The 20,192-nt window shown below is 39.6% G+C and overlaps 2 protein-coding genes and 1 long non-coding RNA gene across 5 annotated transcripts; 2 read left to right on the top strand and 1 right to left on the bottom strand.

The window, feature by feature from the left end:
- Nucleotides 1-3,330: 3,330 nt before the first annotated feature.
- On the top strand, nucleotides 3,331-5,735 carry LOC120414178 (nucleosomal histone kinase 1). 2 transcript variants are annotated; one of them, XM_052706332.1, is made up of 3 exons: nucleotides 3,331-3,472; nucleotides 3,545-3,764; nucleotides 3,854-5,735. In XM_052706332.1, exons 2-3 carry the CDS (start codon nucleotides 3,549-3,551, stop codon nucleotides 5,555-5,557), a joined length of 1,920 nt encoding a protein of 639 aa, XP_052562292.1. In that variant the 5' UTR covers nucleotides 3,331-3,472; nucleotides 3,545-3,548; the 3' UTR covers nucleotides 5,558-5,735. The 2 variants fall into 2 exon arrangements, with proteins under 2 accessions (XP_052562292.1, XP_039431186.1); XM_039575252.1 differs by having other exon boundaries at nucleotides 3,542-3,764.
- Nucleotides 5,736-6,857: 1,122 nt separating this feature from the next.
- Nucleotides 6,858-8,020, top strand: LOC128092373 (uncharacterized). Its single transcript, XR_008211700.1, has 2 exons — nucleotides 6,858-7,145; nucleotides 7,296-8,020. It is a non-coding gene; the product is annotated as an uncharacterized LOC128092373 (long non-coding RNA).
- A 1,722-nt stretch (nucleotides 8,021-9,742) lies between these two features.
- On the bottom strand, nucleotides 9,743-19,803 carry LOC120414180 (SPARC). 2 transcript variants are annotated; one of them, XM_039575256.2, is made up of 4 exons: nucleotides 19,646-19,803; nucleotides 10,598-11,203; nucleotides 10,183-10,533; nucleotides 9,743-10,122 (listed from the first exon to the last, which is right to left on the bottom strand). In XM_039575256.2, exons 2-4 carry the CDS (start codon nucleotides 11,129-11,131, stop codon nucleotides 10,042-10,044), a joined length of 966 nt encoding a protein of 321 aa, XP_039431190.1. In that variant the 5' UTR covers nucleotides 11,132-11,203; nucleotides 19,646-19,803; the 3' UTR covers nucleotides 9,743-10,041. The 2 variants fall into 2 exon arrangements, with proteins under 2 accessions (XP_039431190.1, XP_039431192.1); XM_039575258.2 differs by having other exon boundaries at nucleotides 10,598-11,200; nucleotides 19,646-19,785.
- Between the last annotated feature and the right edge of the window lie 389 nt (nucleotides 19,804-20,192).

Below are 20,192 nucleotides of genomic sequence, written 5' to 3'. Positions count from 1 at the left end.
ATACTGAGCCAAAATCCCAAATATGAGCTCGATTCGACATAACAGGAGCTGGCGCTCCGCCCTTCAATTTTAAATGGGATTTAACCCGTAAAAAAAGATTTTTTCAAAAATGACAATTTTTGAGGCATTTTGGCCACTGAAGCGTTTACCAAAAACATCACTGGCGTGTAGGCCAGATCCTTGCGCATCTTTTGGTATATATTACATTGAAGTTTGGAGCACCCTGGAGCTCGGTACAGACCTTCAAAGTTTGGCATTTTTTTCGAAAAATCGGTCCCAGCAAAATCAAATGGCGTCTCGGGCGTCGCGAGACGCGACGCATATCTTTTTTGCCGGGGCCGGTTTTTCGAAAAAATGCCAAACTTTGATGGTCTGTACCGAGCTCCAGGGTGCTCCAAACTTCAATGTTATATATACCAAAAGATGCACAAGGATCTGGCCTACATGCCAGTGATGTTTTTGGTAAACGCTTCAGTGGCCAAAATGCCTCAAAAATTGACATTTTTGAAAAAATCTTTTTTTACGGGTTAAATCCCATTTAAAATTGAAGGGCGGAGCGCCAGCTCCTGTTACGTCCAATCAAGCTCATATTTGGGATTTGGGCTCAGTATGCCCACCAGAACAAACCCCTGAATGCCCGCCAAAAAGTCATTTTTGTTACACTCTAATGCATATCCGACGGGTGCGGGACATTTCGCCGAATATCGTTTCGTCGAATTGACAAAAATCGTTCAAAAACTATCGAGAAATTAAAAGTGAGAGTGTGTGCCACAAGCATTCTGCTCAGAAATTTAATCCAGCGACTAAACTAGCGGCAGCGGGGCTATCCCCTGAAATCAAAGATTGACCCATCGCTAGGTTAAATTCCAAATTTAGAATCCAAATTTATCAAAATTTAATAAAATTATCCTAAAAATATAATGTCTTCGGGAAAGCTTATTCAAATTTAATTAAGATCTTAGTTCCGACCTATTCTCGAATTGAGCATGAGCATGAGAGATCACCCATGGTTGCCCCTCCGTTGCTGAACAGAACCGTAATATCCTTTCAGCACTACTGATCATAGGCTTCGACGATCTAGTGGTGTTTCCCTTATCAACAGCATGTATGAATGCGCCGAAAAGATAAAATACCATGATTGCTAAAACTAAATCAGTTGCGAATAGGTAACAGTCATTGGCCACCAACGGCGCCCGCCATGTCAGTTTGTAGACCTCGAATTTAAGGGACGGGAATGTTAGTTAGCGCAGGTTGCTACTAGGGCAGCTGATTTACACACCACGAGCGCCAGATACCTGAAAATGTGTTAGTAGGATAGGGTGTTTGGTCAGGATTCATCATAGAAGATGATGATGCGACCCAAAATCATAGTGTTTGTTGAAAGGTGTTATATATTATTCTCAAGGCAAGCAATCGGATGCTGCGGATGAGACATTTCCCGTTTATCGGTTGTTAAATTTTAAATGAAATGGTTTAATCTTAGACAGCCGGCTGTGGAAAGATAGAACCAAGATCATTTGTAATTAAAAAATCAAGAATTACACAGTGTACCTTTTAAATTGAGATGTTTTTACGACTTTTAAATGATTGATGTTTAGTGAGGTACTGATTAACGAAGCGGACGAGCTAAAATGGTATGATAAGGTTTTGTTGTTGTTGCACACCGACGACGAACGCGAAAAATCTTGCCACCCGACGGAAAGGCATCGCATATCGGACTATCAAAGCAATTTGTCAAACATATAGTTCAAAAAAAGTTTCTTTCTGTTAGGTGTTTAATCAAGCTCGCGATACGAAGCTAGCGACGCGACTTGTTTTTACTTGAATTTTCTATCGCGACCGGTCCGCATTAACTTTGTTTTTACCGTGCATCAACTCCCGCATTTATGTTACATGATAAAAAAAACGTGATTGCGCAGCAAAAATAATAAAGTTGATTTCCCGACTTTTTTTTTATTAGATCCTCCTTAGTTCCGACCTATTCTCGAATTGGATAGTTATTGGGTGTTCCACAGGTAAAAATAGAAACAGTTGCTTTTCCCATACATTTTTACGATTTTTCCCACACAAACTTCAAGCGATTAGAGGGAGGGGTTCCCGTGGTCAGAATGAGCTCACATTTGGAATTTAAACTGGTGTTGGGTCAATCTTTGAATTCAGGGGGTAGCCCCAAGTAAGCCCGGATTTGGACCACCCTGTTGTACATCAATCAACACAACTCTTGTCTTAGTTTGATTCAATTTTAGTATTTAAACATTTTTTATTTATTTATCCTGAAGCAACAAAAACATGCTTGATGTTTTACCCGGATTCTGCGGATTCTGTGCAAAAGTCTACACAGATTTGACAGGCATCGGTTGTACCCTCCCAGTCAAATCAATCCGAATTCTGAAACGGAATCTAATTAGAATCGTACAAATTCCGTTTCAAACGCAACAACCAGTTCAAACACGGAACCGGTTGTTGCGTTTGAAACGGAATTTGTATACGATTCTAATTAGATTCCGTTTCAGAATTCGGATTGAGTTTCGGAATTCGGCTAGGTTGTACCACAGAGAAAGAATTCTGCGTACAAAACCTTTACACTGATTATGTGTATTCCCGGTATTTGGCGACCTGCGTGTCGACTTTTAACTTGACATTTAAACAGATCTGTGTTCAGGGTTACCAGGTCTGAAGAGTAAAAAATCTGGCAAAAATCAGGGGAAAATCTGGCAAGCCACTTTTCGGAAAGTAATAAGCAATTTTTTGTTCAAAAACTGTGTATTTTCACTTTTTATACATTATAGCTTCACAAAATAAACAAAATACGTCAATAAAACAATGTGAGCAAGAAATAGAAAATTATTTTTTTTCTAATTGGGTCCTAAAATGAAGCTTAGATTGCTGATATTATTGTTTACAGCGATAAAGCTTATTTCTCTGAGTACAATGACCCTTAGTCTAGCCCTTAGTACGACCACAAAGAGTTTAAAATGGCTTTTTAAATCAATTTTGAAAAATTATCCTCGCGGTCCTTCTTGACAGAAAAGCTCCTACTTGACAGCTCGTTCCAAGGGGACCATAGTTGATCCATCAAAAAAATGTTGTCCTGTAAAAAAAAAAATTTGCATTAAAATGAAAAAAAGTGATCAGAAATGGTTTTTAATCGTGTTTTTTACCGTTGTACATAACAATTGACATAGGACTTTAGTACCCAATTGGCGCTCAAAAAATCTGGCAATGCCAGATTTATCTGGCAACCGTGGCGTATACATGCAAAAGCTTTTGTGCTAAAAAGCTCGTTTCAATTTCGCGCGCTCTTTTTCCATCAGCACAAATCAACACAGCTGGCAGCCCTGCTCAATGCTCTCTCCGCTGTCAAAATCAAACAAAAACTGTTGAAAAAGCGAAAAAGGGCCCCAGCGCTTGGTTTTGGTCTCGCAGTTTTTTCGTGTTTTGTCCTGATTGTTTGCTAAAGATCCAGAGATTGGTAAGGGCAAGCCGCAGCTTGCGTTTAAATTTTTTCGATTAAAAAGATTTTGGTTGTATTGTCCACCAGCAGAAAGATGCCACCGAAAAACGCCGGCGGTCGGAAGAAGGCCGCCAACGGGTACCAGATGCCGGCGCCGGTCCCACTTGGGACCGTCCTCACCGATATGGCCAAGCGCCAGTGGAAGGTGGGCCCGTCGATCGGGAGCGGCGGCTTCGGGGAGATTTACTGCGCGTGCGAGGCCAGTTCCGGCACGAAGCGCACCGACGACTATCCGTACGTGGTGAAGATTGTAAGTGTCGGAATTTGTAGGTTGTTGTTTGGTTATGTTTGGCACAGACAATCAGATGGAATATATATATTTTGAAATCGTTTTTCTAGGAACCTCACGGCAACGGACCACTTTTCGTGGAGATGCACTTTTACATGCGTAACGCCAAGCAGGACGAGATTGAAAAGTTTCGGAAGGCGCGCGGCCTCAAACATCTGGGCATGCCGCACTTTGTTGGGAACGGGTCGCACGAGCTGCAGAACCTGAAGCATCGCTTTCTGGTGATGCCGCGCTACAGTATGGATCTGTGGGGAATCTTCCTGAAGAACGAGAAGCGGTTCCCACAGCACACGGTGTACCGGATTGCGCTGCAGATGGTGGACGTGCTGGAGTACATTCACGAGTGCTCGTACGTTCATGCGGATTTGAAGGCGGCGAACATATTGCTGGGGTTCGGGAAGACGGCCAGCAAGCAGCAGCTGTACTTGGTGGACTTTGGCCTGGCGAGTCACTACACGAACAAGGACTTCAAGCCGGACCCGAAGAAAATGCACAACGGAACGATCGAGTACACCTCGAGAGATGCCCATCAGGGCGTGCCAACGATGCGGGGCGACATGGAGGTGCTGGCGTACAATCTGGTGCACTGGTCGGGGGCGACGCTTCCCTGGGAGGCGGAGAAGCTGCTGACAACCCCGGTCAAGGTGCAGGACTCGAAGGAGAAGCACATGAAGGACGTGGGCGGGTTTATGAAGTACTGCTTCAAGAAAGACATTCCAAAACCGATACAGGATTACGCGAAATACGTTGCGGGTCTTAAATTTAACGACAAACCGGACTATCAAAAGTGCAGGAAGATGTTCGAGTCGGGACTGAAGGAGTTGGGCAAGCCCAACAGTGGCGATCTAGAATTTGAGCCGAAGAAGGCCGGTGAAAGCTCCAAGAAGAGGGCGGTTGAGCCAGACTCAACCGAGTCGTCCGGTCCAATGGCCAAACCCCGCAACAGAGCTCCCAAGGTCATCCAAACTTCACCGGACACGACCTCCCAGGAACCGGCCGCAAGACAAAAGCCGGCAACACCAGCCCGTTCGTCTCAGCGCCGACCGCGCGTCGAAACGCCTGACTTGTCCGAACCCGCCCTCAACGGCACCAAAACGTCCACCCCCTCGTCCGAGGTGGTCTCCTCCAAACTCCCCTCGATGCAGGAGGCCGGTTCCATCCGCCTAGGCAAGAGCGCCAGCGTGAACGCCAAAATCAAGACCACGTACGCGTTCAACTTCGAGCTGGACGTCAGCATCGACGCGGACGTGATCGTCAACGTGCGCCGCAAGAAGAAGGCCGCCCCAGAACCAGCCGACTCACCCGCCCCCGAGTCCCCCGTCGCCCCCATCAACACAACCCCGCGCCGCGTCACCAACTCGCTGCTCAACCCCGTCGCCCGCAACCGCAAATCCCCCTCGCCACCCGCTCCGGTCGTCCAACCGACCCGGTCGCGAGCCCGCAAACCCCCCTCCCCCACTCCTTCACCCCAGTCGCCCCCCAAGCGGGCTCGCCGAAACAACACCGCCAACATGACCACCCAAAGCAACACCCACAGCGCGGACACGACCGCCGGCAGCGAGAACATTAGCGTCATCTCGCTCAACACGACCGAGGGATCGGTCCAGCCGGATGACGACACGGTGCCGAACAGTGACCCGAATACGCCGGAGCCGCGCTACCTGGCGTCGCGGTCGGTTCGGCAGGCCGGCCGGAGCAACGGAACGAAGCCGGTGCGGGCCGGAGAGTACAAGGGCAAGAAGGCCCGGGCGTGAGTTTTTTTGAAAAAGGCATTTTGTTTCTTTCCACCCTTTCATTTTGTATGTTTTATTGTAAGGTTCCATTTGCTGTTGATTTTTTTAAATCCAAGTTTCAGTGTCATGTGTTGATGGTCGACTAACCAGTATCAGTTGGAGATAATAAATCGAACTTGCCGCGTTCGTTTGATTCAGATGTGAAAGTTTATTTAGACCAACGGGAGTGGATATCACAGCCCGGCGCAAAAAAAAAAAAATCTTGCTGGATTCTTTGAAATGATAACACGAAGGTATAGGGTTCTTTAGGAAAAACACATAAAAATTGGCGAATCGAGAAATTAAAAGTGAGAGTGTGTGCAACATGGAGTTAAACTTTCTGTGCAGTTGCTGTGAAGGTTCCCATGGCACTTCGAAAAGTTTAACTCCATGTGGCACGCACACACTCTCCCTTTTAATTTCTCGATAGGAACCCACGGGACAATTATGCGTAGAAACACAGAAATCGGTCGAAAAATTTCAATCGCGTTTTACTCAATTTCACTTTTTTGAACATGGGACAATTATGCGTAGAACGGCATTAAAACATATCAAAAAATCTCCAAAATAAAAAAAATACGGATTTTGGGAAATTGAGTTTTTGTGAAAAAAAAGTTAATTCAAAAATCGGCGAGATTTTTTTTTCCGTGTCCCTATTTTTTCTGAACAGTCCTCAACTTTACCGAAGGCACCAAATTGATCAGAAAATTCCTTCAAAAGTTACAGATTTTCGAATATTTACGTACCAGTTATGACCACTTAAGTCAGGGGTGCTCATAGTTTTTAAATGGCTGGCCAAATTTGAAGCTCGGACAAGCTTGCGGGCCAAAATTTGACAATGTAACAGCATTAGTTTTCCTTCATTACAGCTATTAACCTTTTAAATTCACCTAGTTTTATTAAATAAGGATTTGGAAAACTTCTTCCAAACTTCAAACTGATTTTTCTCAATGTTTGCTTAAAATGTAAAAAAAATAATTTGAAAAAAAAACAAAATTAGTTGTCACAATTTATAAAACTGAAAATACAATTATTATCTGAAGTTTTTTTTGATTCCATTTTTTTACATTTTTCCAAAAGTTTTGTTCAAAAAGTTCAAGATTGTATGTCAGAGACATAACCGAAAGACATAGGACCAAACAATGTTAATGAGAGTTGATGTTTTTGAATTGGGTACTAAAGCCCTATGTAAATTTTTATGTACAACGGTAAAAAACACGATTAAAAACCATTTCTGATCCCTTTTTTCATTTTAATGCAATTTTTTTTGACAAGACAACTATGGTCCCCTTGGAACGAGCTGTCAAGTAGGAGCTTTTCTGTCAAGAAGGACCGCGAGGTTAATTTTTCAAAATTGATTTAAAAATCCATTTTAAACTCTTTGTGGTCGTACGAAGGGTCATTGTACTCAGAAAAATAAGCTTTATCGCTGTGAACAATAATATCAGCAATCTAAGCTTCATTTTAGGACCCAATTGCTAGTGAAATTTAGAATAAGATTATTTTATTTTGTTTCATAGATTTGTCGGCAAAATTGTCATAAATGTTCCCCCAAGGAACCTTTCATGAGGTCACCGGCAACTCCAGGTTGTGGCCACTACTGTCAAAATGGCCATTTTCATGTTCAGTATCAACAACCATGAATTTTGATACCCATATTGCCAAAACTCCTATGGTTCTGTAAATGTCCTCCCAGGGCCCCAGGGGAACCTTCTTTGAGATCACCGACCACTCCAGGTTGTGGTCACCACTGTCGAAATGGCCATCTTTCATGAGAACCGCCGCATCATAGCGACTTCCACCGGTCCGCTTCGCTCGAATTTCCTCCTTCTGGTTACTGGTCCTCTTCTTCTATTGGCTGCTGCTGCTGCTGCTCCGCGCCGTCCCGATGTACCCGGTTCGAGTGCTCGTTACAAAGTGACTTGCTTTTGCGAAATTTTCTGCTTAAATAGCGGCAGAGCCGGAGAACGGCGAAAAAAGGCTTCGAATGCATACGCTCGCTCTGATTGGTCATCTGCCCGATTTGAACTGAAAAATGACTCACTTTGATTGCATGTTTTAAGCACTTTAACTATGTTTAGTCAAAGTTATTATGTAATAAAACGATAGCTTAAGTCTTCCTCTTTCTACTGGTGATTGAATCTTCTTGATTAATTGATTGGGGGAAAAGATATAAGCGTTTGAAATATGTACGTGGTGATTATTGCATTCGATCGTAATATTTCGATCGTAATTTCTCGACTCACGATCGAGATTTCTCGATCGTAATATTACGATCGTAATTTGTCGATGGTAAGTCGTAATTTGTCGATAGTAGATTGAGATCATTCGATCGTAATTTCTCGATCTACCATCGACAAATTACGACCGACGATCGAGAAAATCTCGATATGGGTTCGAAGCTCGTTTTCGAAACTTTTTTTTTTAATTCATGATTTTCAGAAATTTCAAAAAAATCAAAAAAAAATTCAAGAATTTCAACAACTTAAATTTTTTTAAAAATTTAAAAAAAAATAAAAATTTCAGCAAAAATATAAAAAATAAAAAAAGGTTTTTTTCTGTATCTTTAAAATTATTTTTTTTGTTAATTTGTTCTTGATTGTTTGAAGTTACTTACAATTTATTCAATTTTATTTTGATTTTCTTTAAAAAAATTAAATAAAAAAACAGTTTTTTTTTGTAATTTTTGATTTTTTGAAATTTTTTAAATTTTTTGAAAATTTTGAAAATCTTGAAATTTCTGAAAATCTTAAAATTTTTGAAATTTTGAAATTTCTGAAAACTCTTGAAATCTGAATTCTGAATTCTGAAAATCTTGAAATTTTTGAAATTTTTGAATGTTTTTATTTTTTAATTTTTTTTTTGAAATTTTTAATTTTTTTGAAATTTATGAAATTTTTGATTTTTTTTTTAATTTTTTTTGAAATTTATGAAATTTTGGATTTTTTTTTAAATTTTTTGAAATTTTTAAAATTTTTGAAAATTTTTAAATTTCTGAAAATCTTGAAATTTTTGAAATTTCTGAAGATTTTCAAAGTTTTGAAATTTCTGAAAATTTTAAAAATCTTGAAATTTCTGAAAATCATGAAATTTTTAAAAAAAACTATTTTCTATTTTTTTTAATTTTTTTTAATATTTTGGAAATTTTTAAAATTTTTTAAATTTTTTGAAGTTTTTGGAATTTTAGAAATTTTTGGAATTTTAAAAAAAATTTAAAATTTTGAAATTTCTAAAAATTTGGAAAGTTTTGAAATTTCTGAAAATTTTGAAAATCTTAAAATTTCTAAAAGTCTTGAAATTTTTTAAATTTTTGAAATTTTTTAAAGTTTAAAAAATTTTTTTTTTGATATTTTTAAATTTTTGAAACTTTTGAATTTTTTTATATTTTTTAATTTTGTTATTTTTTTACATTAAAAATATTGAACTCAGAATATTTTTGAAAAATTCCGTTTAAACAAAAAAATATTCAAAAAAATGGTATTACAAATTAAGATCGTAATTTCTCTATGGTAAAAATTACGATCGTAATTTCTCTATGGTAAGTCGTAATTTGTCGATGGTAGATCGAGATTTGTCTATGGTAAGTCGTAATCTTACTATCGAGAAATCTCGATCGTGAGTCGAGAAATTACGATCGTAATAGTACGATCGAATGCAATAATCACCACGTTGGGGTCTTGTTATCTTCGACGAAAAGCTAGTACGAGACCGGTTACGCAGGCGCATGAACTTCGAGTTGCACCAAGAGCACGAAAGGCTGTAGTGGATTGGACAGCGTTGGATCGATAGAAATGTTGCTGATAAAAAAAAATATATATTATACAAGCTTTTCCCGGCAAACTTCGTCCTGCTCTTTTTTGTTTCCTGACGTTTTAAACTTGTTTGCTTATTCAGCCTCCTGTGATCAAAATTTGATTTTACGCAACTTTTCCCATACAATCTGCAGATTATCCGGAATCGGTTCCAGAGTGGCCAAAGTTGTCACTTTTTGGCGTAAGAACCTTCCTTGGACTTATACGAACCCAACGCAACAAAGAGCACCTCGATACGACGCTCCGTATTGAACTGATTCGCGTTCGAACAAAACCGTCGAAATTTTTTATATATATAGATAACGTCCTTAGCGGAAATTTAGTTTTAAATTAATTAGGATTAAAAACACTGCTCTTTCAAGCTTGGTAAAAGAGGTTGCGTTTAGCCTGCACGCTAATGCAAACATTTCTTCACTTTTATTTTGGAATATGGTATTTATTGAGTTTGGAAAAGAATACCAAATGCTTTGTTGTTATTTTACACTGCTTACTAGGTAGATTTGTTTTAGAATTTTTACATTCTCTAATTCGCGTCAACTCTACTTAAAACCAAAAAGGGACATCCTCGATTGTACACATGCTGTGTAATTAAAATTACTAGTTAGCTTACAAAAACGAAAGATGCAGAGCGAATTTTCTGATTACTCTACGAATTTAAGCTTCTCCCAGTTCTAGCTCAATTTTCTCCATCTCGTCTTCCTTGTTGATTTTGGCGCAACGCGCGGTCAGGTCGTCCTGGAATATTTAAAATAGTGTTAGTAATGTAATTTAATCTTAAACCTATTTCCACCCTACCTCCTCCAGCTCCAGACAGTTGCCCCACTCCTGCAGCGAGATCCTGTGGTCGTTGTTCGGGTCGCAGCTCTCCAGGAACGGCGCGATGCAGTGCTCGAGGGCCATCAGCGGGGCGCGGATCGGGAACAGCTCGTGGCGCGACACGGAGTTGTCGTTCGGGTGCCCGTCCAGGGTGCACCACTTCCAGATGGCCGCGTTGGTCCACCGCTTGGTCATGTTGTTCTCGGCCTCGTGCTCCAGCTCCATGTACGCCTCGGGCAGCTCGTTGCGCGCCGCCAGATCGCGCATCACGTTGAACAGCCAGTCGCGCATCCGGCGCGGAAAGTCCATCAGGTCGTTCTCGGAGCAGTCCTGTTGATGGGGGAGGGGACAATGAGTTAGCTGGGTTAGCTGTAAGCAGAGAATAGATACTGACCGGCATGTTGCGGCACTGGCCGTAGTAATCGATGTGGACGTGCTTGACCTCCTCGCCGCGACACCGCGCATCTCCGGTGTTGCACATGCATCGCTGACGGTGCACCTCGCACGCCGAGTCCCACGTTTCGTTCAGGTTGGTGCACACCTTCCGTCTGGAGTCCATCTCCTCGGGGCACTCGGGAATGCACACGCACTTGGCGTCGGTTCCCCCGTCCGCCTGGCAGATTCGGCCAGCCCCACAGCGAATGCCCTTGCACGGGTCGACGAGCCGCGGTGCGTTCTCGATGTCCTCGGGGAAGTTGTAGTGCTCGGCGGCGATCTTGGCCGCCAGTTCGCGCGCCAGCTGATCCTCCTTTTCGAACTCCCGCTGGACGTGCTGGTCCTCGATCTGTCGCAGCAGATTCTCGTCGTCCTCGTCAAAGTCCTCGGCGGCACTGTCGTCCATCGGGTCGTCCTCTTCGTCGTCGATGGCGGCGGTCACCGCCAGCAGGCACGTGGCCAGCAGGAAGGCCAACAAGGCGAATCGCCTCATGATTACGGATCTTGGGTCTTGGGCCTGGTCGCTGCTCACACTCGATCTGATCTGAGATGTTACGACGATCTACTGATGGAAGGGAAAGCAAACACACACAGTTAATGACTGTACCAGATTGATTCGCGCAGATAGAGGAGAGCGAGAACTAAATGAATTGTGGAAGCAACTGCAAGTGGGTGGCATTCGTGACGATGAGGCGAGCAGTCTGGTCAAGATATCAAGCGAGTGTGTGTTTTCATTTGCGCGCTTAATATTTATCACGAGCATCCTGTCCCCGTTCTTACGCGACTCGTATAAATAATGGAACACACTGTGAGATCGTTTATGCTTTTGAACATTTTTTAATTAGTGCAATAATGGGTGCAACTTGAATGTTTTGATAATTATTTGCGTTTCGCACAATCAATTTAAAAAAAAATTCTAAATTTTGACAAAAATAACTAAATCTTTTGCACTTGCTAAATTCATCATAGTGGGGCGTGCACTTAATACTATCGCTGCACTCACTTTCAATTAAACCCTATTGAGAAAAATGTGGTCATCGTTGGCTTTCAGTTCAGTATGTTCTGTGCATGGACTGTGGACCATTGAGGTTCGTTACACATTGTGCAATTAAATAAAAAATGCGTCAACGCGGAAGCGCAGCTGGATGCGCATTTTTTTAAGTTTCCAGCTCAAATTTGGAAAAATTTGAGAAAACTGATGCCACAGGAAGCTGCATCGACCGACACTTTCCAGCGAAACGTATCGAATTTCATGACTTTTTCATTCGCAATTCGCAATTCGCAATTTTCAGTGTAAGAACGGGCCTTGACCGATCTTATGCACCAGGTTCCCGACGAACACGCACTGCCCTTACACCTACATCTCACCCTTGCTCTGAGTCAGTACGAGCAACACGCTAGAACACGCTTTGAGTGTTCGTGCCAGGCATGCACACCTTCTTTTCCGGTTACGCATTTTAACTCGGCCGGGGGTGGTACATTACGTAGGGTTTGATGTAAGTATAAGCGCCTAACCATTTATAGTGTGCCTATCAATTTTCATTGAAGCAAAAACTGTTTTATTTTTAGTTTGAAATCAAAAACTAATTGTTATTTACTGTGTATTGTTTTCTCCTGAAATCTTCCCTATTGTTGAGTCGTGTTTATCTGTTGCTATTTCTTTTGTCGCGGTGTTTTGTTACAATATTTGGTCCTAAGCATTTTAGAAAAGTTTTTCAAAAGTACAATAGTAATATTTGTGTTAATCCTTTAATCATTCCATAAATTGAGTAAGGGCTCGAACCTCACTTGCTTAAGAAAAAGGTGAAGTTTCAAAACAATGGACAGTGAAGGGAATATACTATGTAAAGAAACAATAATAAAAGAAAGATAGTAGAAATTAGAAATTATTCAAATAGATAAATAAAGAAAAGGCACATGACAAACAAAATTGACGTCGCTACCAAATTAAGGGAAAGCAGACAGTTTGTTACAGCAGCATCAATTGGTAAAATAGAGTGGAAAAGCGTTGAGAAATAAGAGAATCAAATAAGTAAAATCGAAATCAAATGGAGGATAGTAAACAGAAGCCGTTTTAGAAAATCAGTGAAACATAATAAACAGAAGATAGCTGTTAGCTGAAATGGAAAGAAGAGAAACCCCGTTGTGCGATGTTTCAGGTACATCCACAGCAGTTGACTCAACATACTGCGAATCGAAACAATACCGTCTACAATCACAAATTACTTACCTTTCCCACATTGACGCACCCCTTTCTTTTAGCCGTCTCGACTCTGACCCGCGGTGGTCAAAGGTTTACGATCCGTTTCCACAGGCCACCAGCTAGGTCATCATGAAAACCAAGCCAACGTGGAGGTAAGAAAATAGGACACTCGCAAGGAACCAGAGCTATACTGTTCTGATCAAGATAATTCGGATGATCTAACAGAACTACGGATGTAGTTAGTTGCGCTCCTTCCAGGATGTTCCTTACCTGGACGTCAACCGAAGAGCACGCAACAAGATCAGTGCCATTGCATGCTCTTAGGTATCAATCCTTGGCCTGCAAATTTCATGACTTTTTTATGCCCCGAAAAAAAATCACACATTACGCGCCTGTGTCTTTTAAAGCCACGTCATCTCGGGAAACGGTTTCGGTAGACCAGTATGTGCGTACATGTACAATTTTGTTTTGTTTTGAGTAAACAAATCACTCTTGAATGCTTGCGAAATGTGTGTACATTTTACAACGCAGTTTGATTTATTAATAGTTTCACTGATGATGATCGTTTGCTCCAGTCGTCGGGCACATGGTACAAGGGGACAAAACGTAAGATACGCTTTTGAATATTTGTTTAACCTTGATGATTGATGGATTTGGGTGCTAAACATGGAACACGTGTTGCAGCGCTTTGGTGCGTTATCCTGTACATTTACATTTAAAGGGTAGGGGCAGGGGGGCAGAATGGGCCACCCTTGGTTTTGGGCTTTAGAATGGATTTAGACCAATTGTAAGGCAAGGGTCTTATAAAGGACGTCAAATAACTTCACCATACCGAAAACGACGTTTGAATTCATTGTATTTTTCGAATTATGAGCAAAAATGTAAATTTATTGACAAAACTACGCAAATGTTGTTTATTTCGAGGTTTTTAAATAAGCTTTTTGAAAAGTTGGATTGTTTGAAAAAGTTTGCTCAATGCTTATAACGTTACTAGATGTTACTACCAAGGTATACAAACAACAACGGAACCTTAAAATCATTTAGAGACTTGGTGGTGGAAGTGTTAAATTAAAATCCACTTGGGGGCAGAATGGACCACCCTTATCCTGCCTTATAAAAACAATCAAAAGTTATGAAATTTGGATTAAATGGATTATTTCACTCCTGGTAGCTTCACAAATTACGTTTAATGCAACATTAGTTGATTTTTTAGTTGTTTTGATGATTATTTGTAAAAATAGTGTCCCTTTTCACCATATTAACACTATTTTCAAAAATGTTTGTTTTGGTAAGTGACTATTTTTATTAAAGTGGTCTAACTTCATGGGAACTATGTTAGAAAGGTACTTTAAGTCATTTCTTATCTCCCTTCAACGTTGTATTAGACAAAACGGCTTGTTTTCTTAGGTGGCCCATTCTGCCCCGCACCCTGGAAAAAAAAGTCGAAAAAACTTTTTTTTTTAAGTGGCTCAAAAACAGTTTTAAGCTAAAAAATTTCATCAACCAAGTATATAACATTGAAGGGAACATCCCAAAGCATAAGCCTACTACACTGAATTCATAAGTTTTTATGTTTTTCTATGATTTTTGGCGCATTTTACTTAGGCGGGCCATTCTGCCCCCCCTGCCCCTATTAATTTGAAATTAAATTGCTTTTATTTGAATTTATACTCTGTTGCATAGATTTAACTAATCGAACACCGTAAACTGGGGTCAATCGGGACACATGGGGCGAATTGGGACAGCAGTTTTAACCATGTTGGAGCACAATATTTTGATTTTTCTGGTTGGTTTCGGTTAGAACAGACTCAGGCCAACAAAATGTGTACATCCATTTCCAAATTTAAAAGCTTCAAGTGCTCTAAAAAACTGCTGTCCCTATTCAGACTGTAGTCCCGATTCACCCCAGATTACGGCACCCATTTTTGTATTTTTTTATTTGGCTCAAACTTTATGGGGGCCTTCCCTATGACCAAATAAGCTATTTTGTGACATTGGTTCACCCATACAAGTCTCCATACAATTTTGGCAGCTTTCCGTACAAAAATGGTACGTAAATATTCAAACAGCTGTAACTTTTGAGTGAATTTTCTGATCACTTTGGTGTTTTCGGCAAAGTTGTAGGTATTGTTCAGGACTATTGAGAAAAAATAGGTACACGGAAAAAAATTAGCAGATTTTTTAATCAACTTTTTTTTCACAAAAACTCAATTTCCCAAAATAAGTATTTTTTGATTTTCGAGATTTTTTTTATATGTTTTAGGGGACAAAATCCCGCAACTTTTGAGCCATAGAGAAACATGGTCAAAAAATCTGCCGCCGAGTTATGAATTTTTGAAAAAATAGTGATTTTTGGATAAAATCTAAATTTCATGTAAAAACAAATTTGACGTATTTTTTAAATGTAAAACTGAATTTGCAATCGAAAAGCACTTTACAGATTTTTTGATAAAGGGCTCTGTTTTCAAGCAATCGCCACTGAAAGTTTGATTTTAGCGAAATATTTGCAGTGTTTCGATTTTTAAAAATAGTGACCATGAGTGACCATTTCCAAAAATATTTTTTTTTTAAAGTTCAGAAAATTAGCTATAAAATTGTCTAAGAGACATTGAAGATTTGACCTCGGTTTGCTGAGATAGAGCCGCTTTAAGAAAAAGAAACACGAAAATAGAAGTTTTCTAAGTCTCACCCAAACAACCCACCATTTTCTAATGTCGATATCTCAGCAAATTATGGTCCGATTTTCAATGTTAAAACATGAAACATTCGTGAAATTCCGATCTTTTCGAAAAAAATATTTTGAAGAAAATTAAATCAAGACTTACATTTGAAAAGGGCGTAACGTTGAATGTTTGGCCCATTCAAAATGTTAGTCTTGATTTATTAAAACTGCAAATATTTCGCTAAAATCAAACTTTCAGTGGCTATGTGTGTGTGTGTGTGTGTGTGTGTGTGTGTGTGTGTGTGTGTGTGTGTGTGGTCCAATCCAATACCCGCTGGCCGGCAGCGAAATTATGGGAAAGTATAATTTGTATCAGACTTGGGTTATGCTGATACAGCTTAACTCAGTCCCGGGTATTAGGTGGTGACAGCCCTCGCGCTGCTTCCATTGACCCATTTTAGAATGGCAGAGATCCTAGCGGCCCAATTCCGAGGTCATTGGGCATTGTCTGGCCCCGCCTAAACATAGAACAAGAACCAGACGGATCCTCGAATTATCTTTAAACTTCCAATCCCATCAGGCAAAACAGGGATCAGCGCGTATATAATGATAAATAAGTGGAATTTGGGTAAAAACACTTTTTCTTCCTCTTTGCCTCTCAAAGAGCAACGGCGAGACTCAAATCAAACTTTCAGTGGCTAATTTAAAAATCTGTAAAGTACTTTTCGATTGCAAATTAAATTTAACATTAAAAAAATGTATCAAATTTGTTTTTGCATGAAATTTAGATTTTATCCAAAAATCACTATTTTTTCAAAAAATCATAACTCGGTGGCAGATTTTTTGGCCATGTTTCTCTATAGCTCAAAAGTTGCGGGTTTTTGTCCCCTAAAACATATCAAAAAATCTCGAAAATCAAAAAATACGTATTTTGGGAAATTGAGTTTTTGTGAAAAAAAAAGTTGATTAAAAAATCTGCAATTTTTTTTCCGTGTACCTATTTTTTCTCAATAGTCCTCAACAATACCTACAACTTTGCCGAAAACACCAAATTGATTAGAAAATTCACTCAAAAGTTACAGCTGTTTGAATATTTACGTACCATTTTTGTACGGAAAGCTGCCAAAATTGTATGGAGACTTGTATGGGTGAACCAATGACACAAAATAGCTTATTTGGTCATTAGGAAAGCCCCCACAAAGTTTGAGCCAAATCAAAAAATACAAATAAAATCCATTTCCGGTTTTGGTAGAGAATCGCTCATCTGTGAGATGGACAAGGACGGACACTGTTTTTTTTTAATTTTACCAAAACACTTTAGCATTTTTTCAGCGGTATTTCTAAGAAAAATTGATGATTGCTAAAAAAAAACTTATTCACTCGAGACCACAAATCGAATGCGACGAAAAACTGCTCTGACCGTTTCCTACCATTTGTCGCTTTCACACCGATCGCTCATGAATACTCTCTCTTTGGCTTTGCTCTCGCTCTCCCTCCATTCGGGTGGTACAGCGAATGGTTCAGAGAGACCGATTGCGTTATGTCGCTCAAAGCTGAATCGAAACAGTTTCCGATCGGCTTTGTTTTACTCATTTATTAAACTGCTTAAAATCAATGTTAACAAAAGTGTTAACATTTAAAAGCAATTTCCACCCTGCCAAATACAAAATTACGGCAAACTGTGGTAGAGCAGGCCAAAAGAGTCTCGAGCTGGTATGTTGTTAGATTCTCTCCTCTCTGAACGTATTCGTGTGTGACTTGGGTCGACGGACGGAGCAAATCGCTGGCAGCCTGAGAGTTGTGTTCGCTCTCGAATGGTTGCGAGTCCCAGTCGGAAAAGATTCGCTCGGCGATGAGTGAGTGATTTTTTTGATCTTTGAACTGAAAATCAGGACCCTTGGCATTCGAGTTTTGGGGATCTGTGATGTTCAAAATGTGAAAAATTGAAAGCTACACAAAAGGACCATCTGGACAATTAATTTTAAATCTCAGAGCAGCAACCCCCCCCCCCCCCCCCCTCCCCTTCCAAGAGGTCCACGTGGTTTATGGATGGCTTAAAACTATCATCCTCAACTCAGTTTAGCTAAATGCACGTGCGACAAGATAGCACGCTCACGACGAATTGTAAGTTTTGCCTCAATATTTTGTAAAGCAGGCATAAATTTGATAAAAAAATTTATGGTAATTTATGATCACAACACAAAAAAATCACGTTTATATAAACGATTGAGTTAACAATATTTTACAAGCAAAAACCTGAATGTTGATTTTTCACTTTCCATGGATATGAGTTTTGGAAACATTTAAAATCATTTGTTTTCTCAGAAATAAACTATCACGGAGCTTGAAAAAATCTAAAGTAAAATTGTATACTTGAGTAGGGGAAAGTGGGGCAAGTGTAACAAGCTGAGGAAATGCTCGTTATAACCCATCAAAAACGTTAAAAATCTGTCGGATTTTTTTATAATCATCTTATTCCAGGCCTTGACTAAGACTTTGATAGAAGAAGTTTTAAAAAAATCCTGTTTTTAATGTAAAACATTGATTTTAAAAAAATTGATTTTCCGTACGTTCTTCTCAACTAGTGGGGCAAGACGAACAACCCGTTGGGGCAAGAGGAACAATGCATGAAATAACATGTTAATTTGCTAACAATTGAACTGTTATCACTTAGGTACATCAGATTAAAATGTATTTGAAACGTTTCTTTAATTTTTAGATTAATTAATAATATTTTACTAAAAAATTGATCGTTTATACAAAAACAAATTATTACTTAGATGAAAAAAAGGAAATTTTCATAATATCACTATATTTTGTACGGAATTTTTTTTTATCAATTGTTTATCAGTTTTTAAGTACTTTTATGTATTTATTTCCCAATAAAATATGATGTTGCAGCAATTCGTATTTTTTCCATAATAAAAAAAACCATATGGTACACTTGCCCCATCGGACAAGGTTTTTTAAAAGCTCTCAACAAAAATAGCCAAAAGTTAAATCATACTTTATAATAGGTGCAAGTCATTGGTAGGGACACTACTGATCTAGGAAAAATAGCATTTTGATAAAATGAGCCTTAAATCGAACCCTAAGCCTTATTTTGTACTTTCCAAATATTATAAGAAAACACAGGTTTTGAAAAAAACTTCACTAAGTCTTATGCCCCGTGGCGTTTACGTCGTTTTGGCGGTTATGTGGTAGTAGAATCAGCTAATTGCATTGCTAGCAACAATTCCTCATACTGGAAATAATCAAAATTGTAAAAATTACGGCCGTACGAGCGATTGTTCCTCTTGCCCCATATGGTCGTCTTGCCCCACCTTCCCCTACAATTGATTTACTCAATGTCTCTTAAAAAAGGCGAATATTCTTAATAATAAAACTGAGTTTTTTTGTAAAAGAATAAAAATTGTAGCATAAATTTGCATTTTTTAAAAATCACAAAAATCAACAAACGAAGTCTATTACCTTGGTGAAAGAAATCTACTTAAATTTTGAACACTTTCAATTTCACAAATTGATTTCAAGAAATTCGGTCAACGCACATGATAACCACTTCCTTGAACTTTGCCGTTTGCACTATCGCCGATGATCGTCACATCAAGAAGTTGCGTGTCGTTTTACATTCTAAATCTATACAAATAAATTCTCAACCACAAATGCCAGCCAATCAAAACCACTCTGACACACTCGTTGCACTGATAAGCCGCTGGAAGTGGCAACATTATGTTCGAAAAGTATTTTGTTTTCCGTATTTGTGAGAGAAAAAAAGTTTCATCACTTCTTATCAGGATCATTTTTTTTTTGCTGCCTGAACTCGTATTGAGCAAGATGAGACGATGGGTTTCGTGTGTGCACTTGTGGAATGATCATCGTTTGAGAATGCGTTTTAAAATAAAATAAAATTGCATTAAAACCCCTTTTACAAGACAAACTTTAAAGATAAAACAAGCCGCATTTCCTCCCGTGCATTACTAACTGCCTAACGACCCCTAAAAACCAAGAAACTCAATCCCATAAATCAATATTGTTTGTATAAATCGAGGGAAAAAAACTCCAAAAATAACAACATCCAGTGCAGCACCACCCTTTTCTTCCTTACAATCGAAAAAAAAACACACGTCTTGCACTTTACTTACTCCAGAGAAAAAGAGGAAATAATCTTGTGCGTCCAGCACTCAACAAAACTCAACTCAACCAACCGACGTCCGAATGCAAACTGCTGGTGCGCGCCTCACGCATGGACAAAAAGGAGGAGGACGGTTACAGTTTACGCGTGGGAGATGCAAGCCAGATGCCGGCGCGCAGTAGACGACTTATTACACTTTAACCACGGGATTGAAACTCGTCTGAAAAACCTGTATCATTTTCTCAATCAAAACGGTGGCGCCGCGTGGTGGTAGCTGCCCTGTTTATTACACTGTGAAATTATCCATGGCTAATCCAAGGAACCAAAAGGTGACAACAGAAATGTCCGCCCAAAAGGGGTGCTGCAAAAAACTTTTTATTTTTAAAAAAAATCCTAACAAATCAGCAGCGAATTACAAGTTTGATAGTCGAACTGCACTTAAACGTTGGTTTTGTTATTTGTTTTTTGCAAAACCGCATATTTTTTTAACAAAAGTGCCAAAAATATTCGTAACTACCTTTTGTCTCTTGGTGGCGCTTTGTGTTAGTATGTGTGTG

Source organism: Culex pipiens, chromosome 1, assembly GCF_016801865.2.
Source record: "Culex pipiens pallens isolate TS chromosome 1, TS_CPP_V2, whole genome shotgun sequence".
Taxonomy (NCBI): domain Eukaryota; kingdom Metazoa; phylum Arthropoda; class Insecta; order Diptera; family Culicidae; genus Culex; species Culex pipiens.
This window is presented reverse-complemented; position numbering and strand designations above follow the sequence as displayed.